Raw genomic sequence first — 26,302 nt, 5'->3', positions numbered from 1 at the left:
GGCATTCTGACGGAAAAAATGTGGATTTTACACCAGTTTTTAAATTGTGTTGATAGGCCACGTAAAACCAGAGTTATGATAAAATATATATATATATATATGCAATGGGTTTTTTTTCCAACGTTTATATTTACTGCGGGAAGAAACAGTAAAAACTGTGTTTTATAAGGAAAACGCTCAAAAGCACTCCCCGCCTGTGAGCAAAAACAAAAACCCCACCTTTTCCTATTGGTGTAAAAATATACCATGTCGACCAATCAAAACATGGCATTTAGTTGTTTAGAAAGCGGGACGTTTTAGGAGTGACGGCGGTGTTTTGAGATGTGAGACATTTGCGACGTTTAGCGCAAATCTTGTGTCGTTAGTGTGTAGTGTAGTCAATAGTTTTGTTGTGTGTGTCAGAACAATGAGGCGACTGCTGAATGTTACAGGTGTTACAGCAGTGATACATCTCCTGTTGTCAGGCCTGCATCAGGCTGTTGTTCTCCTTTATCTCATAGTGGACAGAAATTGTTTTTTGGAGTGGCACAAATAATTTGTGTGGCATCAGATTTGATGCAGAACAGCTGATTGTTCTGTAAATGTTGTGTAAATTTTTCTGTTTGAAATGTTTTTTAAAAAACCGCTTTGGCTGCATTTTTAGGTAAACAGCTGCAGTCACTATACAGGGTGGGCCATTTATATGGATACACCGGAATAAAATGGGAATGGTTGGTGATATTAAGAGGATTGTCAATGCAACCCTCTTCTCCCACTCTTCACACACTGATAGCAACACCGCAGGAGAAATGCCAGGGTAATCAATTGGGCAACATTGGTCATTATATACTGTATTTTGCAGACAGAGTTACAGGACTCTCTCCGAGACCACAGACTCATACTCATAATACGAGTCAGAGCTTTATAAAAAAAAAAAAGAAAAAAAAGAAAGAAAGAAAGTTGTGTTTTCAAAATTGGAGTTCAAGTGACTTTTACTTCCAATAGTGTTAACATACTACACAGATCATGAAGATTTGTTTAAATTTGTTTAGAGGGCTCTAAATAAAAGCTCTAAATAAAATAAAAAAAATAAATAAAACACCTGTTTTTAAGGTTTTGTAGTGAGCAGCCCTTTGATAAGTGCCTTGCTGACTAGCTGCCAGCTATTATTAGCTTGTGGCCACATGTGCAAGCTAGAGCAGAGCTACAAGGTAATTAGCGCAACAGATTGTGAAGTATTACACAGCTGTTTACACAGCAGGTCACCATTCACTTAAACTCTAACTTGTTTTTAGTTGCTAAACAGATATCAACCCATTCCAGCTAATAAACATGATAAAATTAGGCTGAAAAATCTTATCGGCTGTTTCTTGGCAACACTAGATGCTAGCTGTTTACTACGTGAAGGATTCACTCTGCAGTTTGTACAGCCTCTTCTCCTCCAGGCACTAAATAAAAAGGAGATCTTTACTCTTTAAAACTGGGTAAGTACGGTATAATTTAAAATAGTTTATTGTTGGTAAAGAACATGAAAAATCCAAATCATTCACTCATTCAAAGACTTTTCCTGGATCAGTCATACAAATATTTTTATAGTCAAACTAGTTAAGAGTCTAAAATCTCAATTAAGATTACACCAAAGTACTTATTTTTAAAGTGCTGATGGTAAACAGTTGCCCCCAAAAGAAGTAAAACATAAACCCCAACATATGGCAAGGTCTGACAGACAGTTCGACTCGGGAACTTTTTAAAATCTTCAGCGCTTTGTAAGCATGTATAATTTGATGATACAGCATGCAATGGTAACAGTAATGATCATATTTACCTCTAATTTTATGACACACTGAGTTGAAACTGATTTTCTCTGAAAACACACTACACAAAGAAACACAACATTGCGTGTCAACAGGAACGGGCTTTATCCACTGAAAAGATGTCACCTTTTGATGATGTGCCTTACGCTGTATTTGATCTGTAAGCCGGGGCTTACTCTTCGGTCCTGAGTCCTGACGTCTGCTTGGAGGTACAGTCACTCCTGACATTTGGCCATGTTTGCTGGCATCACAAGCCAACCGTGATGGGGTTAGCAGCTTGCACTGGAAGCGTTTGCTTGTTTAAAGTAAACACTTGATGATTTAATAGCTATCTGTGGCAGCAGGGAAGTGTTGCTTCTCACAGAAGGGCAGCCAGATTAGCAAGACGTTTAGAAGAGGTTCGAGCGTTTAGAAGAGGGTTGTGAAGTAGTGGGAAAAGTATCTACATGTTTTCTTTCATAAAGGCTCAAGGCTCATTAACTAGTAATGTTATATATTTGAAGTCACACAGATGTAAATAATATGAAATAAGAAATTTGAGTTTTCAAGTCTATAGTTCTCTAGCTATTTGCATTATAGTAATTCTGCTATGGTTTTCCAGACTGTTAACACTAGTGAGTAAAGATGAGTCCGATGCTGAGAGAAAGCAAGAAAAGAAGGGAGTAGACAGAAGCTCAGCAGATGTTCACTGAGTCCTTGATTTTACTGAGGAGGCAAATAAGAAACATATCAGTGATAAACCTACAAGATAGAGACTGAACTGTTGCTGAACTGGGCTGATCTTGTGCAAGAATCTTGGACTGACTACTGGCTCCACTCCATCCCTCCACAAATTTAAAAATATTAAATCTCAAGAGTCCCATCTCCTGGTTAAATAAACGTTAAGAGCTGAAAAACAAAATATGAATACAGAGGAATCTTCACCAAAAAGAGAACTGTTAGAACAACTTAATTATAATTGTATTATGTCAACTAGAACACGTGATTTAATTACGTTTTTTTTTTTAATTAACTCTGTCAGATCAGCCCAGCAGATTTCAGTTACACACAATGCACAAGTGTGCTTTCACTTAAATAAAAACAGCAACAAAATTAGAGTAATTTCAAGTTATAGATAGAAACCCAGCAAATACACCACCATCACCAAAGCAGAAGACTGAATTAGAATCATTTAAAACACTGCACTAACTACAACCAAAATATCTCTTTTTATAATGTGTCTTAATATGTGCTGAATTGTTGATAAAAAAAAAATCTGCCAGGAAGGGAGATGCTTGTGTCAAAGTGTTACAGTTCAGGAATTTCTTTTCTTTTCTCCCTAAATACGTCTGGTACTCGGGTCAACATCTGTTACTTAAAAAAACAGAGTGGATATATTTAGCAGAGGAACAGCTGGGTGATAATATCCAACCTCCTGGAGCATTAGACTTTAAAAACACAGGCTGTCCTCTGTAAAGTATTTTCCTAGGAATCAACAGTTTAAACTATTGCTTGGGAAAATTACATAGAAACTACTGGTTCACTGCATTATGATCAACCATACACGAATGCCAAGCAGATCACAATTGTCACTCTGTAATCCGTTACTTGACGCAGTCCTGCCTTTAGTAGTAGAGGAGCAGAGCCAACAGGAAAGCTGCCAGGTCCCAATGTTCTGTGTTTTCATTAGCAGGGTTAACTAGAGCTAAGTCACTGTGTGTACAAGGCTGGAGGCAGGCTTTAAAGAGCTGCGTAGACAGCCAGTCAATGCATGTGCTGTGTAGTGTTGGGCATTTTGGCTCGTATCTCGCCCTGCTGCGATAATCACCTGAGAAAAGAGAACATCTTTTTCTGAGAGGTCACGCTAACATCTGATTTGTCACATGGGTTAGAGCAGGAAGATGAAAGAAGAAGTGGAGAAGGAAAAGAAGGGAAAAAAGGTCAGGAGCAAATCAAAGAAAGCCAAAGAGAAGATGAAATGAAAAAATCAATACAGAGAAGTACAAAAAGCCTCAAATTTGTTTTGTTCAACAAGCAAACTATCTGCTTCTCTAGTCTGATGTTATTGGTAATTTCAGGGTCTAAAAAGTTGCTTCAGTTTCCATAAACACAAACAGTGAAACACCATTAAGAGTTAAAAACAGTCCAAATTCTTTCAGCTCCAATAAAAAGATTAATGTGGCTCCCAGGTGTGACAATAAACTTTAACATCTAGTCATCCTTAAAAAAAAGGATCTATGATGTTTAGAGGGGCTAGAAGTTTGGTCCCAGTAACACGGTCCAGGTCTAAGGACCAGTTGGTGAACATCTGGCAACCACTGGTCGTTAAGCAAAAAGTGTGTATTCCTCTGGGATTATGTATTCCCTGAGTGCTATTAACACAGGCCTTAATGCCAGTCACCATCCCCCCCAGCAACTGCTGGTTACCAGAGGAAATTATGTAGTGGTTGCTGGCAGTTGCTAGTGTGAAATTGATCGCAAACAGCAAAAAGCCGGCAATCACTTGCTAACTAGTTGGGGAATGCACACCTATTTATGCCACCTATTTGAGGTTATAAGATGATCGCTGATTGGTTTCTGGGTTTGTGTGACTGAGGCCTTGACAGGAAGCCAGCTAGCTAGCTAGAACTTTGCTATAAATTGCTATAAATCTGGAAGTAAATGAAGATGGAAAACCAAATATCAGTGATGTTTGGAGGGTTAGTGAAGTTGGGTTATAGTTGGTTAGTAGGAGAGCTTTGGTTAGACTAATATAAACTATTGCTAATATAAACTAACGCGGCAAACCGCCGTTAGCGAGTTATGGTGGATTGCCCCGTGCGTGGGTCGATCCGCCATAACTCGCTAACCGAGGTTTGCCAAGTTAATGCAGTTATGGCGTTAACGTCATTTTAACGAGATTAACACTGACAACACTAATATAAAAACATGAGCACTGGGTAGGATGAAGGTTAAATTGTCTTCAATAAACGTAAACGCTGAGGGTCCTTGATTGGCGCATTCAAACGCCATCATATAACAGGGAGGAGACACCAAAAATGGACTTTTTCGTACATCTGAGATGAGCCCATCTGCAACATAAGGTTAGTCATTACCATGTTGATTGGTTTGGATTACTGGCTATGAAAAAGTCCTTAATGGTCTAAACCTTAGTAGGCCTCTGTGTGATTATTCCATAAGCTCTTCAATGTTTTGTTTCCAAGGCTGTAGTGTGCACTGTAATTTTTAAAATCTCAGTCGAATGATGTGCTACGCATGAATAGCGCCAATAAAAAGTAGAGGCAGAGAATGATGACCAAATACGGGGCTTGAGTCTACAAGAAAAACAACAGAGCAGCATGTTAAAAATACAAGCGTCTCATCCAACACAGCAAACGCTTTGACTTGGAGAAAGTGTTGTTATCGCATTGCTTAACAAAAAGATTGCCAGCACCATAGCCCCAGGAAATTAAAAGTATTATTTGATCTGCAGAGATGAGACTCTGTATATCTTTTACTCTTTTTAACCACAATGGCAAGGTGGCAGTTCAAAAGAAATGTGGAGGAAATCAAAGCAGAAAGTCACGGGTCCCCTCAGAAAATTCAAAGGCTTGAAGAAATATGAAACCTTCCTCCATTTCTGCTGAGAATGGAAATCACGTTTAGAACTGGATAATATCTGATCCGGCAAAAATAATCAGATTTCATACTACTTCACACCGAAGGCCAAGTGGACTCAGACTCAAAAGAGCAGGCTTTCATGGACTTAACTAAATACTCCAAAAGAGGGGTGTGAGGAAGCACACATGCCACAAATGTAGATCAAAGATCCAAAAACCAATCCATAATATCCAAAAGTTCCAGATTCAAATCCCTTTTCCACTTTGTTTGTACCCAGAAAAACACAATTATAAAAAATAATGTGTGCAAATGGGGTTCTTCATTTTGTTAGTCTAACTTTGTTAGTTTCTTTGTGTTTTTGGTTTAAATGTAATCATTTGTTGCAAAAAAAATCCCAAACATATTGTAGATGATACTTATAGCTCTACTAAAGAAGTTAAACTTGCAGTTTGTTCATTCATTATTCACTTGCGGTTATAAAAACAATGAAGCACCAGCTAAGTGAAACTTCCAGGATTTAGAGTTCATTCCTGATCCACTTGTTCTTTTTAAACAGTGTTTCAAGTATGTGTGGCCATTAGTGGTTAGTGGTGGTAAAAGCCACTGGACTCCAGTGGTGTATGTGGTTATGTAGCTTCAGCGGACAGAAGGGACATTGTGTTTGATGATAATATTTAGCGTAACAGCCTGTGGGGAAACACATTCACAGTTTATAGCTGCAGACGGGATCGTGTTTACCCACTTCTATGGTTTGGGGTTTCATGAACTCACCTCGCTCTTTTTTTTCCTTTGAAAAGGAGTCAAACTTCCTGCGCAGAGATTTTCTTCGCTTGTGAGTTTCTGTGGGAAGAAAGAAAAGGTCACAGTCAATACAGTTTGTGGTGCTCAAGTATGTGTTTGCTTTAGTTTGAACAATGAAGTCTGTGTCACAGTCGGTCTGGGATGTCTGTCTTTTGTTACTGTTGTACATCAATGAGATGTGCCCATCACCAGCTTTTATCTGTACATGAACCCAAATACTACCATCCATCCATCCATTGTGTACTCCTTACTATAGAGTGAATTAGTTTAGTTTTACTTCATTTCCACTGTAGATTTGCTTTTTGTTTCAGCAGTCTGTATTAAATAGAAAAAAGTCTTTATTTCTGAAAATTATTTAGTTTTTGTAATTTTTCTATTAGTTTTAGATTTTTTTCTCTTTTTATAATATGATGTGTGTTGATCAGGGAAAGAGTTACAAAGTTCAGAACAAGTTTCATGACCCACGGAGAGAACACTAAACCCCCAAAAAAACTGTGTATCTAAAACCCAGCATTTAAAATTTTTAACTAAATAAATTTCTAACAGTGTTACAGCATTATGTAAAATTGTCACAATTTTTAATGTACTAATTTCTGATTATGAATAATTATGAATTTTCCTTTTCTGGTGGGTTTTTTAAAACCTGATTGGTGTATTGACTGTCCTCGTCTGCTTCCCTGTATATAAAAGAAGTATTTCATTGGGACATTAAATTAGATTTAGGCTTTAAACAGCACTCGTTTGGATTTGTGTACATGAACACGAACTAATTAATTATATTTTAATGAGTCAAAGGAGCTTGCAAAGAAAAGCGTCTGGACTTCTTTAAGTTGCTTGAAGACGTTTCACCTCTCATCCGAGAAGCTTCTTCAGTTCTAAGGTCAAATGGTGGAGAGTCCCAGATATAAACCTAGTGGGAGTAACCCCCCACAGAGGGACAAAAGGACCCCTGATGATCCTCTAATCGCCTGAGCCAAGGTGTGAAACTGGGTGTGGGTCCCAATCAGCCAGAGTTTCGGGTGTGTTCATTGTGAAACCTGGCCCCACCTTATCATGCGAATTCCTGAGGTCAGATGGCCCAGGATGTGAGTGGGCGTTAAGGCGTCTGGGAAGGGATCTCAAAACTGGATTGTAGATGGCAGAGAGTTGGTGTCGTAAACCCCCGCCTCTGTTCAAAGATGGTCGCTCACAGTGGACATAGATGGCTTCTTTCACTCCTCTTTCAAACCATCTGTCCTCTCTGTCCAAAATGTGAACATTGGCATCCTCAAAAGAGTGTCCTTTATCCTTAAGATGCAGATGGACTGCTAAGTCTGTGTTTTGGAGTTTTGTCTTTCGGGTGAACCAGTTTTTGTCTGAGCGTGTTGCTGGGTCTGAAATGCACCGGGATGTCATGCTTGGAGAAAACTCTCCTGAGTTTCTCTGATACACCGGCTACATAGGGGATGACAATGTTGTTGCGTCTGTCCTTCTTATCCTCCCTCGCTGGTGTCTGGTCTTCTTTTCTGTGCCTCTTTGCTGACTTTAAGAACGCCCATTTAGGATAGCCGCACGTTTTGAGTGCTTCCTTTACATGTGTGTGTTCCTTCTTTTTTCCTTCAGGCTTAGAGGGAACATGTTCTGCCCGGTGGTGTAGGGTCCTAATTACTCCAAGTTTGTGTTCCAAAGGGTGATGGGAGTCAAAGAGGAGGTACTGGTCCGTGTGTGTGGGCTTCCGGTAAACTTAGATGTTGAGTTTGCCATTCTCTTCAATGTGCACAGCGCAGTCCAGGAAAGGCAAACAGTTGTCCTTTGTGTCTTCCCTGGTGAACTTGATGTTTTTATCCACAGCATTAATGTGCGCAGTGAAGGATTCCACTTCTTGTGTCTTGATTTTGACCCAGGTGTCGTCCACATATCTGTACCAGTGGCTGGGTACTCTTCCTTTGAAAGAGCCAAGAGCCTTCCTTTCCACTTCCTCCATGTAAAGGTTGGCTACAATAGGTGACACGGGGGAGCCCATGGCACAGCCATGTTTTTGTCTGTAAAAGCCTTCGTTGTACTTGAAATATGTAGTGGTGAGGCAGAGGTCTAACAGTGTGCAGATCTGATCGGGTGTGAAGTTGGTCCTGTCCTCCAAGGAGCTGTCTTCTTGTAGTCGTTTTCTGACAGTCTCCACGGCCTCTGTGGTGGGTATGCAAGTGAAAAGAGAGACTTCACCGACAAGGTCCAGAAACTTACCCTGGATCCAGATGAAACCATGGTGTCCTTTGATGTAGTCTCTCTTTTCACTTGCATACCCACCACGGAGGCCGTGGAGACTGTCAAAAAACGACTACAAGAAGACAGCTCCTTGGAGGACAGGACCAACTTCACACCCGATCAGATCTGCACACTGTTAGACCTCTGCCTCACCACTACATATTTCAAATACAACGAAGGCTTCTACAGACAAAAACATGGCTGTGCCATGGGCTCCCCCGTGTCACCTATTGTAGCCAACCTTTACATGGAGGAAGTGGAAAGGAAGGCTCTTGGCTCTTTCAAAGGAAGAGTACCCAGCCACTGGTACAGATATGTGGACGACACCTGGGTCAAAATCAAGACACAAGAAGTGGAATCCTTCACTTCGCACATTAACGCTGTGGATAAAAACATCAAGTTCACCAGGGAAGACACAAAGGACAACTGTTTGCCTTTCCTGGACTGCGCTGTGCACTTTGAAGAGAACGGCAAACTCAACATCTAAGTTTACCAGAAGCCCACACACACGGACCAGTACCTCCTCTTTGACTCCCATCACCCTTTGGAACACAAACTTGGAGTAATTAGGACCCAACACCACCGGGCAGAACATGTTCCCTCTAAGCCTGAAGGAAAAAGAAGGAACACACACATGTAAAGGAAGCACTCAAAACGTGCAGCTATCCTAAATGGGCGTTCTTAAAGTCAGCAAAGAGGTACAAAAAAGAAGATCAGACACCAGCGAGGGAGGATAAGAAGGACAGACGCAACAACATTGTCATCCCCTATGTAGCCGGTGTATCAGAGAAACTCAGGAGAGTTTTCTCCAAGCATGACATCCCAGTGTATTTCAGACCCAGCAACACGCTCAGACAGAAACTGGTTCACCCGAAAGACAAAACGCCAAAACACAAACTTAACAATGTGGCGTATGCTGTACAGTGCAGCGAGGAATGCTCAGACCTCTACATTGGAGAGACCAAACAGCCACTTCACAAGCGCATGGCACAACACAGAAGAGCCACCTCCACAGGACAAGACTCAGCTGTCCATATGCATCTTAAGGATAAAGGACACTCTTTCGAGGATGCCAATGTTCACATTTTGGACAGAGAGGACAGATGGTTTGAAAGAGGAGTGAAAGAAGCCATCTATGTCCACTGTGAGCGACCATCTTTGAACAGAGGCGGGGGTTTACGACACCAACTCTCTGCCATCTATAATCCAGTTTTGAGATCCCTTCCCAGACGCCTTAACGCCCACTCACATCCTGGGCCATCTGATCTCAGGAATTCGCATGATAAGGTGGGGCCAGGTTTCACAATGAACATACCCGAAACTCTGGCTGATTGGGACCCACGCCCAGTTTCACACCTTGGCTCAGGCGATTAGAGGATCATCAGGGGGTCCTTTGTCCCTCTGTGGGGGGACACTCCCACTAGGTTTATATCTGGGACTCTCCACCATTTGACCTTAGAACTGAAGAAGCTTCTCGGATGAGAGGTGAAACGTCTTCAAGCAACTTAAAGAAGTCCAGACGCTTTTCTTTGCAAGCTCCTTTGACTACGATGACCTGGATGACTGAGAACCTTCACAGATATATTTTAATGAATATTTTATGAGACCAGGCTGGTATATCAAAGGTATGTGGTGGAGTAAGTATAAATGTATTAAATCCATACTTATAACCTTGATCATGGAAGTAATATGTCCTTTTAAACAGACACCACCAATCAGGCTCACCCTCAATACGACATTTACTTTTTCTTTTCCTCTTCATCTCACTTGTTATCTTCTGCTTTCACCTCTTCCTCAGTTCCAAGACAAGAGCAGAACCTTTTCAATAGACTGAGTCTGTTTAGTGTTTTGGAATAGCCCACTCTGTCTAATGGCCCTTGACATGCTGGATGAAGGGAGATTTGTTGTTGCATGTGTGTATCTATAAGTAAGATACAAAGAGAGGTAAATAAATCGAGGAAAAGTGTTTTGAAGATAATAAGTGATTGTAAAAAAATGCCAAAACACAAAATGAGCTCTGCCAAAAAAGATTTTAAGACTGAAATCTACTTTAGTATGAGAAAAAAGGATGGAGAAAAGATTTATGATGTTCCTTGAAAATTCAATTTAAGGCGACACAGTACGACTACGCGCCTGTTTTTTCATGCAATTTAAATTTTGACATTTTAAATATATTTTACATAAATGTATTTGTGACCAAAATACAGATATTGTTTAGTAAAGCTTCACGATCGTACCCCCCACCATGCCTCGTAATTTCATAAAAGAAATGAAATCATCGTATTATAGTCAAGATTACTGATTAAGATAAGATAAGATAAGATAAGATAACCTTTATTAGTCCCACACGTGGGAAATTTGTTTTGTCACAGCAGGAAGTGGACAGTGCAAAAGTTATGACGCAAAAATTAGAATACAATAAGAATAAATACAGTACACAACTGTACAGAATAGAATAAAATAATATACTATATACAGTAGAATAAAATAGAATAAAAATATACAATAAGATAAAAATAGAATACGAATGCTATATACAACTGAGTAAAAATACAACGATGCCAGAAAGGATTATTGCACTTAGTGTTATTGCACATGTGTGGATGTGTGTGTTTGTTCAGTTAAAGTCTTTGTTGTGGAGTCTGACAGCAGTGGGGAGGAAAGACCTGCGAAATCTCTCCGTCCCACACCGTGGGTGCCGCAGTCTCCCACTGAAGGAGCTGCTCAGTGCTGTCACAGTCTGCTGCATGGGGTGGGAGACGTTGTCCAACAGGGATGACAGCTTAGCCGCCATTCTCCTGTCACTCACCACCTCCACTGGGTCCAGAGGGCATCCTAGAACAGAGCTGGCCCTTCGGATCACCCTGTTCAGTCTCTTCCTGTCCCCAGCAGAGATGTTGCCGCCCCAGCAGACCACACCATAAAAGATAGCAGAAGCCACCACAGAGTCATAGAAGGTCTTCAGGAGTGGGCCCTCCACCCCAAACGACCTGAGTCTCCGCAGCAGGTACAACCTGCTCTGCCCTTTCCTGTAGAGGGCGTCTGAGTTATGAGTCCAGTCCAGTCTGTTGTTCAGATGAACACCAAGGTACCTGTAGCTGTCCACAGCCTCAATGTCCATACCTTGGATGTTCAGTGGTTGCAGTGGAGAATGCTTGTGCCTGCGGAAGTCTACCACCAGCTCCTTGGTTTTACTGGCGTTGATCTGGAGGTAGTTCAGCTGGCACCAGTCCACAAAGTCTTGAGTCAGTCCTCTGTACTCCTTGTCGTCCCCATCAGTGATGAGGCCGACTATTGCAGAGTCATCAGAGAACTTCTGCAGGAAGCACTGGGTGGAATTGTGGGAGAAGTCTGCAGTGTAGATGGTGAAGAGGAACGGAGCCAGAACCGTTCCCTGTGGGGCCCCCGTACTGCAGACGACCCTGTCCGACACACAGCCCTGAGTCCTCACATACTGTGGTCGGTCGGTGAGGTAGTCCAAAATCCAGGTAGTTTACCGATTTAAATTTTTACACCTAATACTTACACTGGCAAGCTAGCTTAATACATGATAGCTGATTGCTATACAGCTTTCTTTTTGGCTCCTGACAGTATTTCTTCAAAAAAAAAAAAAAAAAAACAACCTCTGTTTAAACTCTATGTCAACTAAAAGACAAAAACAACCATTTCAGTTACCTTAAGGTGCTTTATATTGTAATGCAAAGACTGTATAGACTCCTACACTTTCTATAAAGGTCTTGGCTCATATTTGGATAGATGTAAAACCTCATTTTCATAAATTTCATAAAACTGACAATGCAAACATTTGAGTGTACCTAATAATTTGGGGAAGATCTCTGATTAAATGTTTACCCTGCCTGGGTTTTTCCCCTTAACTTCAGTCAGAGCTGAAAAACAACCACTGCTGACATTTCTACTTCCTCTTCGCACTTTTTTAATAAAATACTGTGAACTACATCCCCAAAACAGAAAATCTGACGGTGTGTATGTTTTGTTACAAGTGGGATATTTTTTATTTTTAGGAACTCTACAGCCTCACACTCTGGCTTGTGTGGACGAAGCCTTTGTTTGCTTTAGCAAAGCTGCTGTTTAGAAATCACTAATTCAAAGTCAGACCTTTTCCCTATTAAGGAATCACTGCTGTTACCTTCATGGCAAGTAATGCTGCCCGGCCTGTTTGCGGCACTTTAAAGTACGGACATTCTTTTCCCTCTTTTTTCCTGCTTTAATCAAAAAAAATAAGAAAAAAAATGAAAGTAGCAGGGAGCAAATGAAGACTGCTGTGTGCTGCTGGGATAAAGAGGTCAAATTCTCATGACTGCAGGAAATTAAAGTTTATTTCCAAAGCACACAGCCCCTCCCATTGAACGCATGCCTCATCCAGCTGAGGCTGATCTGCTACTGATGAGTGTGTGCATGTACATGTGTATGATTACATAATGCACATTCACAGGGAGATAAGGTGACAGACAAGACAAAAACAAAGAGGGGATAAACAGCCCAGGCTTTGATGTTTAAAAGACTCTGCTACCTTCCTGCGCTCCGACTGAAGATGTTTGACGGAGGAAATCAAGGAAAATGATGCATTCAATGTCAATCACAGGTATCTAAAATCTCCTGCAGGCCTAATGAACAACCAGAAACATTTCATGCATGTTGCTACCTCTGCCAGATCTATTTTACAATCTATGACTGGCTGATTAAGAAGTTCAGAACCTCAACGTCACACTGTTTGTCTGAGCTGATTGTTAAACAGGCCACCTTTATTTATTACTGATGAACAGATGCATGGCTACTGTTTTGGATTTTATCTCCTAACCCCAGTTTACTATCCCATTTTGGTTGTTGTTTGTTTGTCTCTTCACCATTTTTGGCTGTGACTGATATTTGCAGCCCCTGAGATCAAGTGCACCGGATGCAGGGGGCCAAGGGACCACTGAATCCTTCCTATCTACTCCGAGACTTCTGGTAAAATAATTCTTTTAACTTCTTATTTGTGAGTAATACCACTGTGACTTTGAACTGAAACAATACTGGCAGGACAGATGCTGTTGCGTTAGCCGATTGTTAGGTTTGCTTAATTATGTTCTTAGAGCCTTAAAAATCATCAGATCATACATGCACAATGAACATGGCTGCAATAATATGCAATAATATGAGTCAATTGCCTCGAACAGCCCATACTTTAAGCAATGTTTTACTCTGTGGTATTCTTTTTTTCATGTGTTGCAGGCATAGGAACCAAATACAAAACTAACGTAAACATAAGCAGGAAACACAGAGGCAAGTAACTGACACTGGGGATGGGTTGATAGATGTTTCAAACAATGCTCCAAAGTGTGGTTAAAAACACCCATGTCACATGACCATGGCTACATGTCACCGTGGTCACCATGGTGACAGGTCTCTCTAATTACACTGACTGCCTGTATGCTCATTATATACTGCCACTTCATTAGGTATACCTATTCAACTGCTCCTTTACACAAATATCAGCTAATCAGCTCTGTGCATTTAGACATGGGTGGTGGCTGATGAGGCCAAAGGAGAATGGTCAGACTGCTTCAAGGTGATAAGAAGGTAGGCAACAGTAACTCAAATAACTACTTGTGCATACAAAGGTATGCAGAAGAGCATCTCTGAAAATGAAACAAGGTAAACTTTGAAAGGGATGTGCTGCAGCAGCAGAGACCACAAAGTGTGTAACTCCTGTCAACTAAGAAAAGAGAACTGAGGCTAGTGAGGCGATGTTTTATCAGGCAACAGAGCATCATTTAAACTCCAGCCTAAGTATTATTGCTGACCACATCCATCCCTTTATGACCACAGTGTCCCATCTTCTGATGGCTGCTTCCAGCAGGATAACAAACCATGTCACAAAACTCAAATCATCTCAGACTGCTTTCTTGAACACAACAATGAGTTCACTGTACTCAAATGGCCTCCACGGTCACTTGATCTCAAGCGAACAGAGCACTTTTGGGATGTGGTGGAACAGGAGATTCGCATCATGGATGTGCAGCCCATAAATCTGCAGCAACTGTGGGATTCTGTCATGTCAATGTTTCCATGTTTCCAGCATTTTGTTGAATTAAGACAGTTCTGAAGTCCAATGCGGACCAACCCAGTACTAACAATGAGTAACCAGTGAAGCAGCCCGTGCTCATATATTTCAGATTATCAAAGCATTGAAAGTTTTTACTCTTTTTAATGCATAACTTTTTATATCTTGCTGCTATACCTGACTAGAAAATCATCATCTCAAAGACGCTCACCTGGTTTAATAAATATTTAAGGATCGTAAGCACAAATCCAACTACAGGTAAAAAGCCAAGAGTTTTAAGACTGAAATGATCCAGGGAAGTAATAAAAGGACAAAAAAGAAAAAGAAGGAAAACGAGAGGAAGTGGAGAGAGAGTTAGTTTGCAGTCCCTGCAGAGCAGCGACTCATAAAACAGGGCATGAGAATGAACTCCAGACCACACCAAATAAGAGAAAAATCTGTCACTCAAGTACCAACACACTTCACAAAGAATTCCTTGGACCCTGCCAGCAAAACTAAAAACCACACTTGTGATGCATACAACATTCAAATACCTGCATACGGGGGCCACACACGAAAATAAATGGAGAGTGGAATATATACAAACTGTACAAGCACACTGGAGAAGGTTTATGGGAGCGATTTGTCCTTCAGTTCCAGCAGGATGAAGCACCCAGAGAATAAAGGGAGCGGGCACATAGAGAGAAAAGTGAGATGAAACGCGAGGAATGAAAACACGTACGGAGATGGGGAGGGAAAAAAAGCAACAAAAGACGGACTGGAGGGAGGGAGCGCAACGGGAGGTGATGCTGAGACTGTAATAGACTGGGTGGCCTGGAGAGATTACAGCCCAGGGGAGAAACCGAGGAGGAATATTCCCACACTTACTCAGAGAGCACTTTGTCTGTGAGACGGGCCGAGGAAACTGTCTCACAGGACACAAAAAATGACAGCCATTTTAACTTTTACTGATCCAATTTGGAGCTTAGAGAATCTTGGTGACTGAGATGTGTGAGAGCTGAAGGAGTCATTTTTAAGGCAAATAAAATGAGCTTTTCTAAGCTCGTCACAGTTTTTCATAGATGGCAGCAGCCGGTTTTCTTTTTCCAGATTAAGTGTATTAATAACTGTATTACATCACCTTTAGGCATATATACACTGTGAGCTTTTAGTTCATTTACACATGCACTTATATGGTCATTTACTACAAATAAAACAGTCTGTTAGGTTAAATAATCGATTTACGTTCTGCTTTTCTTACACAAACCTCTCCGGTTAATTAAGTTCTTCACATCTGCTGCTGCTCATTAACCAAAAAGTTGACTTCATAAAGAAACAAGGAAAGTATGAATGTGAGCTGTTTTACAAGCTGCACGCCGTCTCGCTCTCACTGGGTTTACGTATCTTGGAAGAAACTGTTTGGGTCAGTGAGTCTGCTGTTTACAACATCACTAAATCAAAGCCGGCTCTTTTTCAGGAACACAAGGCATTTAAAGCAGCCAAGTTTATTTCGTCCACGTGGGATATTTGTGAAGTTTATGTTGGAGCATTAAAATCACATATGCTAAGGACATCTACCATGATAGTAGTGATCACCACGGGGGGGGTGGGGGGGACAAAAACAAGTAAGAAAACAGATGGTATAAAGTGAATTAGTCATCTTTCCCATTAACGTTACTGTTTAATTGAACCCTGACCTGATGGGACAAACACACATATGAACAAGAGAGAAGAACAAGATTTCCCAAAAGCACGATTTTCTTGGAGCATTAATATCAAAACAAGTGTTCACTCTAAAGTGTATTTACATTGTAAGGGCATAAAACGTGACTCACAACATGGGTAACATATGCGTTACGAAGGTTCCTCTCTTGTGAGACTTTAAGTAATGCGAGAAGCCAATAAATTTGTAACAGAGCATTGGACAGACTAAACAAGATCCCACAGAGCAACAATGATACCATTAGATGAGCAAAAGTAGCGTTTTATGTCACAACATCATTAAAAGATTACTGGACAAATTTCCATTATATTAGTGCAAAACATTGACATAGAAGTTCACTTACAGATGCTTAATCTTGTGCTAAACATAGCTAAAAATGTCCTCTTTTTACAAGGGTAATCACAATATGTGTTGCCTGAAGCCAGAAGTTTCCAGGGCGTCTTCGCACTAAATTCCACCACACATACTTATTTTGGACATGTGTGAAAATCCGAAAGAGCTGCTGAAAGAAATAGACTTTGAGTTTGTTTTGGATGCCTCAGATGTTTGTCAGACATCCAGAGAGTGGACATCTAGCGAGCGACTAGACCTTCAAACAAAGCCTTGTATGTACAGATACCCAGATACTTCAGTGAACAACCAAAACACCCACACGTTCGAAACTTTTAAAGCTGATTTAAACATCTAAAGACCTCCAACAAAAGGTCCTGAACTTTGTAGATCAGTCAAATGCAGAAAGTTTAAACATCCACAGACGTCTTGAACGTTTCTGTCCAGTGCTGGGTTCCTCTCTCCTTATGTTGTCACCGCTACAAACAATGAGTGAGGAAAACAAAAAAAAAATACAACTTAGAAGGCACACTTTGAATCTGTTGAGCTGCAGCACGGACCGGCAAATTTAATGAGAAAAGAGAACTGACACCTTGCAAACTTTAAACATTCAATCCGATCCATTTAGAGAAAAGAAATCATACATCATATATTTGAGCATATTTATTTGTTAAGTGAATATTAAAAGATAGTGCAGCTGGTGTTACCAGTTCTCCAATGCAGTCAATAGACTTTAAAAGATTGCCACTTGATGTCTCCTGATGAATAAAGAGATCCTGACAGAAAATCTCATGCTGGGCATTTTTGAATCTGACCAACCAAGAGTTAGCCATTTGGTTATCGTTAGATGCACCTGTTTGCGTATCCTGTTTTTCCTCTATTTCATTCTAATAGTGACCACAATTTACTAAACGAACAAATATTTTATTAAATAAGACTAAATAACAACTGAGACAGTAAACTCATTGAGAAAGTTTACTGAGATGAAGGGCGAGGAGGCAGAGAGATGATTTTGTCTATATTTCTGTGCAGCTGGGTTTGTTTTGGCAACCACAGAATTTACGTTTATGGCGATTTTCAGGCAGCCACATCCATCGTTTATGTGAAGATTGAATCACAGCTAGAACATGAGGCCAGTGTAAAACCTGCAGGTAAAAAGGGCAATGCAGGTGTTTTATTTAAATATGCTCAAGTTAAAGCAGCTAATTCAGAAGGTCTCATGTAGTGGAACCTATAAAAACCTCATGGGACTTTAAACGACGCAGAAAATGGGAGAATTTTTTTCCCCATGTATTCATGTGTGGATTGTAAATAGTTAAATAGTCCTATTATGTTGTAAGAAACTGGGACTGTTGTGGAGGGCCGCTCAGATAAGTGCGGCTCTCTACAACAGTCCAAGCTTCTTATGTGGGCCATTGGAAAAATGAATTCCCCACTCGTGCTTTGGATAATTTTAGGCATGAAATTAAGGTGAATTAAATTACACTTCTTTTTTTTTCATTAACACAGGAATTTTGTTTACAAAAAATCTCCACAAGGGCCTGTAGGCCCATTTTGGTGCATGCATGCATTGTGAAAAGTTGCAGAAGTAAAGTGGTCGTATCCCAATTGTAAATTTTATACTCAAGGGGAATTGTAAAGCCCTTGATATAATTGAGCTCCACTGTTTATTTGAAAACTTAAGTATACCCAGCCTCAATCAGTGACGTAGTCAAAGTTGAGGAGGTTGAAGGGTTAATAACCCTGCAAGAGAACAGTAGTATGGAAGAGAGCTTCTGAGTCTGAGAAAAGAGGCTTACATACCAGCTGGTCTCACAGGCGAAAAGCCACCAACAGATCCTGATCATACAAAGACACCAGTTGAATATTTCCATATTTCCTCAGCATCAGCCCCAGTGATCCTCCTGACCTCACTGACCCTAGGCCTCAATAAACACAAGAGGAAACCTCCTGGTCTGCAATCTGTGAGGTGTGTGAGGAATTTGCAGTTTATTAGTGAATCTAGCCCACTTTATTAGATGGCTTGAGTCCTTCAGAGTTCAAAAGGGTACACAAGATTTGCATGTAGGTCTGATGTAAGACTAAGAAAACCAAGCACCACCAAAGCCTGAATTTGGGCAACTCAGTGTGGCAAGAATTAATTTAAACTACATGAAACACTGCTATATCACTTTGTCTCCTTCACCACCACCTTTACAATTCAGTTCAGATACAGTTTGTAAAATATCAACAGTATATGTCAGTGTACAGCAGATTGCACTGTAATTTGGTTTTCTTACTCCTCCCAATTCAAGTCCATAACCCTTGACACAGTGGGTACCTTCCTCTGTAAGTAAGTATAGCCTGTCAGTCTAATGTTTCCATTAGTCAACAATTTGTGTCCATGTCTTTTTTGTTCTGTCTGATGACAGCGATACTGACGTGAGTCGCTAACTTTTCTCTTGCTAAGAGCTGCTGTTAGCTGTTGTTTTTGTTACTGTTAGCTGCTTTTAGCCAGCACTGGTGAAACTTTCTTTGAAATAGATCAAACCTTATTGTATCCGGATACTCACTCAATAAACTGATGCAATGTGAGAATGTAACTTTTTATAAGAGGTAAAGTGTGATTTTTAAGCTACTCGAGCCTAACGTTAGCTGGCATAATTTTAGGTAATGTTAGCTAGCATTAGCTAATGTTAGCTTATAACCAGCTTTTATTGTTGGTTAGCTGGCTTCTTTTCAGCCGTCACATCTGCTGAAAAGAAGTAACTGCCACAATATTAGGAACAAATAAAAATATTTATGCGTGTTTATGTGTCAGTTCAGGAGAGGAAGTTTGAGTCAAGGAAGAGGATGAGGTATAAATGAGGGCGGGGAACGAAATCGTGAGAAAGTGAAAATGGAAATATATATGCACAAATATCAAATAGTCATGTATAGTTTGGAAGAACTAATTCATTAAATTACAAGTAACCCATAAGGTGTACTACATGTGTGCCAAGTCTCTAGCCACATACTTGGTGGAACGACAATGACCATCTCAACAACGCACAGGTTACAACCCCTGTTAATGTGCTGACATTTGAACCTATGCTTCATCAGTCACCATTTTTACATTGTTACACGAAAACTAAATAGCCATATCTGGAAAACCCACACCCCTGTAAAAGCAGTGTTTATGCAACACTACTGCATAAATCAATTGTATTAACATTCAACAATTCGTCCACAATTGTGGGAGTTCCTGCTGCAACAGGTGTCTCCCATAGCACATTTTGCCATAATGACTCACACCAGGACAGCTGCACAAGTTTAAAATCAGAAACAAAACAATACCAGCTAGACTATGACTTGGAAACAGCAGTACTGGTCGGTGGTTTAAGAAGTGAATATTACCCAGCTATCTCATATCATCACCCCTAGGGTGGGAAAAAAGACAAATCATGACCCTATCCAATGCTATTTGAGATAAAGAGTCAATTAACAGAAATCACGTTGCCTCCCTTTCCCCTTCCTTATCAATCTGACACCCTGGATTCCGCTCCAGATGATCCTTAATGTCTTCCTGCTTTATGCTCATTCCTCAGATTCACAGACAAGCTGTTATGGCTCCCCTGGCAGACTGAGTTGTTGTTTTTGCTTTAGGGCAGTTCAGTCTAAGTTTGGCTGAGTGTGGCTAACCAAACTGGCGCCATACTCACCAGGTCATCGTGAACTTTTATTCTCAAACCTCATGACGACCAATCCGCCTCACCACTAAGACTGACTAATGAAATTTAACTGCATTAAATTGGCAGCAATGGTGACAAAAACAAAGTTGTCCTTCATCAGTTTCACTATTCTGGGAAGCTATTGTAATGGAGTAACTATCATGCCCTGTCCCTATGAATTTAATGGTCGGACATAGCATTTTTTCATGTTTTTAAACCTTTGGTAAATGGCCTGTATTTATATAGCGCTTTACTAGTCCCTAAGGACCCCAAAGCGCTTTACATATCCAGTCATCCACCCATTCACACACACATTCACACACTGGTGATGGCAAGCTACATTGTAGCCACAGCCACCCTGGGGCGCACTGACAGAGGCGAGGCTGCCGGACACTGGCGCCACCAGGCCCTCTGACCACCACCAGTAGGCAACGGGTGAAGTGTCTTTACCTCCTTGCCTTCCCTACAGGGGATTGTGCCAAATTTAAAAACTGATTTGCAACTTAAATGCTATTTCAGAAATCAACAGAAACACAAAACATACTCTGGCAACACTTGAACTCTGGCTATCACATGTCTATGCAAGTTACACAAAGTTTAGGCCCATTTCCAAACAATTACTTTCGCATGTGACTTAACAGCATTCTCAATTATGTGTCAGAGGAAACTGATTTTCTCTCAGATTGGGGTTATTTGTTATGTTTCACAATTACTTAAGTAACTTATTTACTATTTATAGTTTAGCTTTTCTAAAGTTGCCCATTTTCAGTAAACCAATAAAACGTAAGCCGATGTAGGACTTGGCAGCCTGGAAACCCAGAAATTACAGGTTATCCTTCCATGATGGTCAATGTAACGAAGGGTGTCTTTTAACTCAAATAATGCTGCTTTTTTTTATTAAAAAAATCAAACCAAATCCTTTGATGCCTCAAACCTCAAACCTAATACTATGAAACCAAGGTAATAAGGAGGTAGATGTGACTAAGAAGGATAATCCTCAAGACTTTTATATCCTCCTGAGAACCAAGGACAAAAGAATATTCCTATTTAACTTTATTTATGATTTCCTGCCTCTTTGGAGCTAAAAGAAGCCACCCAAACACATGACATATTAATATAAAGCCCAGGATGTCCTCTGTTTAGTGCCTCAGGAGTTAGTAGGGTAGTTCAAACAAGTCAGAAGATACAGACTAAAAACAAATTCCCATTACAGAGGGCATAAATGAATAGGCCAGTACTCAGGATGATATGGCAGACAAAGGTTCAACTCCCATGACGCCCATTTTTGTTTAGTCCCAGATTTCATCAGTCCAAATTCTTTCGGGTAAAGATCAAATATGTATGCCTTAAACTAACAATTTTTTTTTTAAAATCTTGAATATTTGAGCCTCCAAATCAATAAAGGTAGTATATGAGTGCTAATAAAAAATGGAAGTACTTTGGAAAATATTGAGGAATCGAGTTAAGAAATCAGTTTACACTCAACCACCTTTAGAAACACCATCTCTGTCCTTCCCCCTTACCTTTAGGGATGCTGATCTTGAAGTCCAGGTCCCTCTCCTCCAGGTGGTACAAAGCGACTTCCTGTAACCTGGCTCGCTCCAGCTCCGATAGGCTCTGGATGGGAACTGGCTGTAACCGCACGCTCTGTCCCAACATGGTGGCCCACGTGTGATCCCCCTGCAGAGAAAAGAGATGGTTAAAGGATACAGAGGACACAAAAATACCTATAGAAACACAAGCCATTAATCAACAGGTACCAGATGGTCTTCAAACTAAAAAAACAAAACAAAAATCTCCACTGACATGCAATCTCTGACCATTGCCAACCAACCATCAACTACTTAAAGGCAAAAAAAATCTTCAAAAGCAAAAACAGAGAATTCAGCTGTGAGCTTTGCTTTTATCACTGTGTAACAAGATAAAGAAAGAGACCATGTTTCTTGTCAAAAAAGTCAGCGCGTTCATTTGTTTTCACTAGTCTTAAGCCTGTATTTATTTTTATTCTTAGCCTTTTATTACAAAAACCTATTGTGATGCCCTTTTTGTCTGTTGACCTTGAGATCTTTGCACAGTGAAAGCTCATTAAATCTCTGCAGACACAACCTGACCTTTTAAAAAAGGGGGAAATCCACAAGTTTAACACAGGAAGCCTGCATTTGTCATAACAACAAACCTAAATTACATTGCATATTTTATACTAAGTCTTCTGTGGCTCTAGATGAGCCTGTTTATAAGGTTTATTGGGGCCAATCTTGGTATAAAACTGCTTGATTAAAAAAAATAACTCAACTTTAGTAATTTCGAAGAATAACCCTTTCTAACTCATACAAAAAAGAAAAAACAAAACAGGAAATTAAAAACACTGTATCAAGGATTTCTACTGTTTTACTTAGTGAGGTTTAATCTACAAACATTTTCAGCTTTTTTCTGCTTGAAGGCAACATGATAATAATATTGGTGCATCAATAAATGGAAGTACTATAAGAAGTAACCATTACCAACTGCAACTCCAGATTAGCCTGCTTTACTGTATCTCATATTGATAAAATGTTATTAATCAAAAGGTATTCCGATTTCTTTAAATCTATCTTTGCTTAGAGCCTAGATACCCCCTTAATTCTCTAGCAGGCTGCCAAACATCTTCATAGCGAGCACTGGCTAAAGCTGGAAAATATTAAGATTATACAACAGTGTACAAACAGGACCTGATCTTGAATGGACAACAGGGAAATTAAATCTGCTTTTAAAAATGAGTTTTCACCATTCCTCATTTAAATATTTATCTTCTGAAACAATATTCAAAAACTCACCACACTATCAATGCCCTAGCAATTTCGAACTATTTCAAGGTGGGAATTTTACATTTTCAAGTAACTTGGAGGGAAACTTCTAAATCCATCCCAAAGCAAGTTTCGCAGTTTTCACATTTTTGTGATTTTTTTCCCTAAACTTAAGGGTTAGGGTTATTATTGTATTATTTAATGTAAGTAAGGCTTTTTTGTCCATTGTGGCAACAGTTTGAAGCCCAAAATATTAAAATGCTACTATCTCTGTAAGGTGGTAAGATTGAACTGCACAGTTTAAACACAAAGTCATAGATGGTATACATTGTAACGTATCACTGTACACACACTATATATTCTCATGCTCCTTAGTTTACTTGAAGGCCCAAAGTGTTAAGAAGTACTTCTTTGCTGTGGTAAACATTTCAGTGGTTGAGACACAGTCACAGATCGAATAAGCTAAGAATTAGCTTAAAGTCTTTTGAAGGCATTATAAGTGTTAGGGCTGATCCCAGTTTCTCTTTGGAAATGTGGAGAACATTCAATTTTAACCTCAACACGGTTTACCTTCTACTAGATTCTCACCGAGCAGCAAGTAGGAGGGCAAGGAGCTAAATCACAGAGCTAATAAATAAGGATGGAGATGAAGAGTAGAAGAAGAATGGTAGAATCAAGAGATTTTAAGAGATGCTAAGAAAACAGGAAAAACAATATCAGGTGAATATTGAGAGGAAGCGCGGAGGGGTAATGGGGGGAGTGTTTAATGGAGGGATGAAGCGGCCGCAGGTTAATAAGAAGCATACAATCTCATTCCAGATCTTAAGTCTGTGCTCCACAACCCGTTCACCCTGTCAGACAAGCATGTGTTTCTAATATATGCATGCTGTGCGACTTTTCAGAGAGCCCAAGCGTATAGGAACTGTGCAAATCAAGTAACCAATACGTCCAAACTGTCTTTAGCAACTCGTTGATTTACTTCTATGATCTGAGGTGACTTCAAACCACCTCTGTTTGCCACGATGCCAATGGTTGTTCTGGTTCACCACATTGGGGTTAGGTTCCCCACTCTTGTTGGAGGATTGTGCCAACTTCTGTAATCTTTTAGTTTGTAAAAATTACGTCCAGATGGGATAACTTTACATCTTTGTGCCTCAAATTCTTGTGGCGTGTGGTTAAATGAAACCGCATGGGAAGTTTGTAGGGAAACGTGTCTTTGTTAAAAACTAAAGGAGATCCGAAACATGAGAAGAAGGTCCTAAGCCAAAAAGATCTAAAGACCCCACTTTAGACTTTGACTATGCATTGTATTCAATAAACATTTAAAGTACTTTGGATGAAATAATATTCTCCACAGGTGTCAGATACAATTAGCAAGGAAAAAGTAAAATATGACAAAAAATGTAGAAGAGAAGAACTTTATACTGAAAAACTATTAACTAATAGGATCATATTTAGTGACAATATGTTTCTCTGCTGATTATTCTAAAAAAAAAATTGACAAACTGTCGGTCAACTCCCAAACTAAAGCTGAACTTCATGAAACTTCGTGAAAAGCCGGAACATAGCATCAAAGTTGAGATGACCTAGTCGTCATCCACACCCTCCTCCTCCCTGACCTCCAAATTTGGATTGTTTTGTAGATAAGAATAGTTTTGTTCAGCAACACAAATCAAAAGATTAAAGGTTGTGATTACATCACCAACTGCTGTGAAATTTGTTTTGTACTAATAACTCCACAGCAGTCTAAAGAAACTGGCTGCAGTTCAGGGTGTAGCATATGGTGCTCATGAGCTAGCCCCAAATGAAATGGCTAGTAGACCCAACCCACTTTTTATTTTCCAGTCCAGAAAAAGACCACTAATATTATGTTTATGGATTTTAATTGTTCCCATAAAACACTAGCATGCTGCTGATGCATGCCAGTTGGTCTAGTAAGGTTTTACAAACAGTTATAAACAACAGCTAACATGAGAATTGTGGTTAAATCACAACAGACATTTGTACATGTGTCCAAAAAACAGCTGCTTGTGGTGGTCAAATGTTAACCGCTATCAGATATAGATAGCAGATTACAATTAAAGTGCCATAAAGTGGTTCTTTGTACCCGGAGGTCAAGTTCAAGGCTCGTATGATAGGTTGATATAAACATTTATGACAACCTTTTATACATAAAAATATTTAGTAAGTATGACTTCACACTTCTCACAGTTGTGTTATTTCTTGTGTCTTCTCGCTTTGTTCAGTCATGCTATCTTTTCATTTTTATTCTCTGAAGGTCTCGCTGTGCACTACGGGAGTGTGGAAACAGATCCACGTGTGCATGATTTTCTCATGACTAAATGCAGACTGCACAGCGTGATTGGACAAAATTACTTTGCTCTTAATGCTAAACACAACCAGACAAATAGGCTGTGGTGAAAGTGAAATGATGAATGATGAAAGTTTCCCACAAAAGAGCGCTGAGGCCTCATCCACATTTTCTAAAACTGGTAACATGGACTGACTCAAAGCAGCAGGGTTCAGTGGAAAACAATACCACAGGGAATATGGTCTGCTGTATGAAATGCCAAACTTTAGACATGACATTTAAGTTAAATGTCATATCTCATTAGCAGTTTTTAAACCTATACCTTATGTGTATTTTCTCTCTTGGTGGATGTTTGAACGGTCTCACCACACATTCAGGATGGGTCAGCATATCTCAATCTCTGCTTTCATGAACAATTTCAGTTGTGCTCAGAAGTTTAAACACAAGCTGTTCTTTTCTCAGGGTGGAATGACTGTGCAGCATACATCTTTGATGATTTAAATCAATCAATCAATAAAATAAACAAGAATTGGTGAACAAGTTTGAATTTATTTTGGATTTTCTCTACACAGGTTCAAATGTATGCATGCAGGCCCAAATACATTCACATCCCGACTAATAATTGATTAAATGTCTCTTAGCAAGTTGCACCTCAGTATTGCACCTTTGGCCAAATCTTTGGTATTTTGGGCTTTTTGGTGGCCTTGGACCTTTCCATCGTCCCGAGTATTGGTCAATCCTATGAGTGTCAAACAAATTCTTTTTATGGTAGTAAAGAGAAGTTACCTGTTGTAGCAATCATGATCACTAATGAGAAGGTTATAGGCCTTGGCCTTGACAAGTTAAAAGACATTGTAGGTCCTTCAGCACCACTTATTAAAAGATTTAAGTGAGTGTGTGTATTTATTTGAGCCGGTATGTATTTTAAATCAATCTCCTATGACCTATTGTCCATAGAAAGAAAACAAATCTCATAAGAAGATGATAAAAAAGATAAAATACACCCAAA

The 26,302-nt window shown here is 39.9% G+C and overlaps 1 protein-coding gene across 2 annotated transcripts in view; it reads right to left on the bottom strand.

Annotated features, from left to right (window-relative positions):
* Positions 1 to 26,302, bottom strand: part of arhgap36 (Rho GTPase activating protein 36) — a 75,318-nt gene that overhangs the window by 14,869 nt on the left and 34,147 nt on the right. For both annotated transcript variants that reach the window (XM_085349372.1, XM_085349378.1), the window contains exons 2-3: positions 21,723 to 21,879; positions 6,144 to 6,212 (exon numbers count right to left, since the gene is read on the bottom strand). In XM_085349372.1, coding sequence (XP_085205498.1) covers positions 6,144 to 6,212; positions 21,723 to 21,879 — 226 coding nt within the window. The remainder of the gene's footprint in view (positions 1 to 6,143; positions 6,213 to 21,722; positions 21,880 to 26,302) is intronic.

This window comes from Diplotaxodon limnothrissa, linkage group LG3, assembly GCF_057381915.1.
Source record: "Diplotaxodon limnothrissa isolate DT_005_m linkage group LG3, D_limnothrissa_male_GT1.1, whole genome shotgun sequence".
Classification (NCBI taxonomy): Eukaryota; Metazoa; Chordata; class Actinopteri; order Cichliformes; family Cichlidae; genus Diplotaxodon; species Diplotaxodon limnothrissa.
The sequence above is the reverse complement of the archived record's forward strand: the minus strand, read 5'-3'. Positions and strand labels throughout refer to the sequence as shown.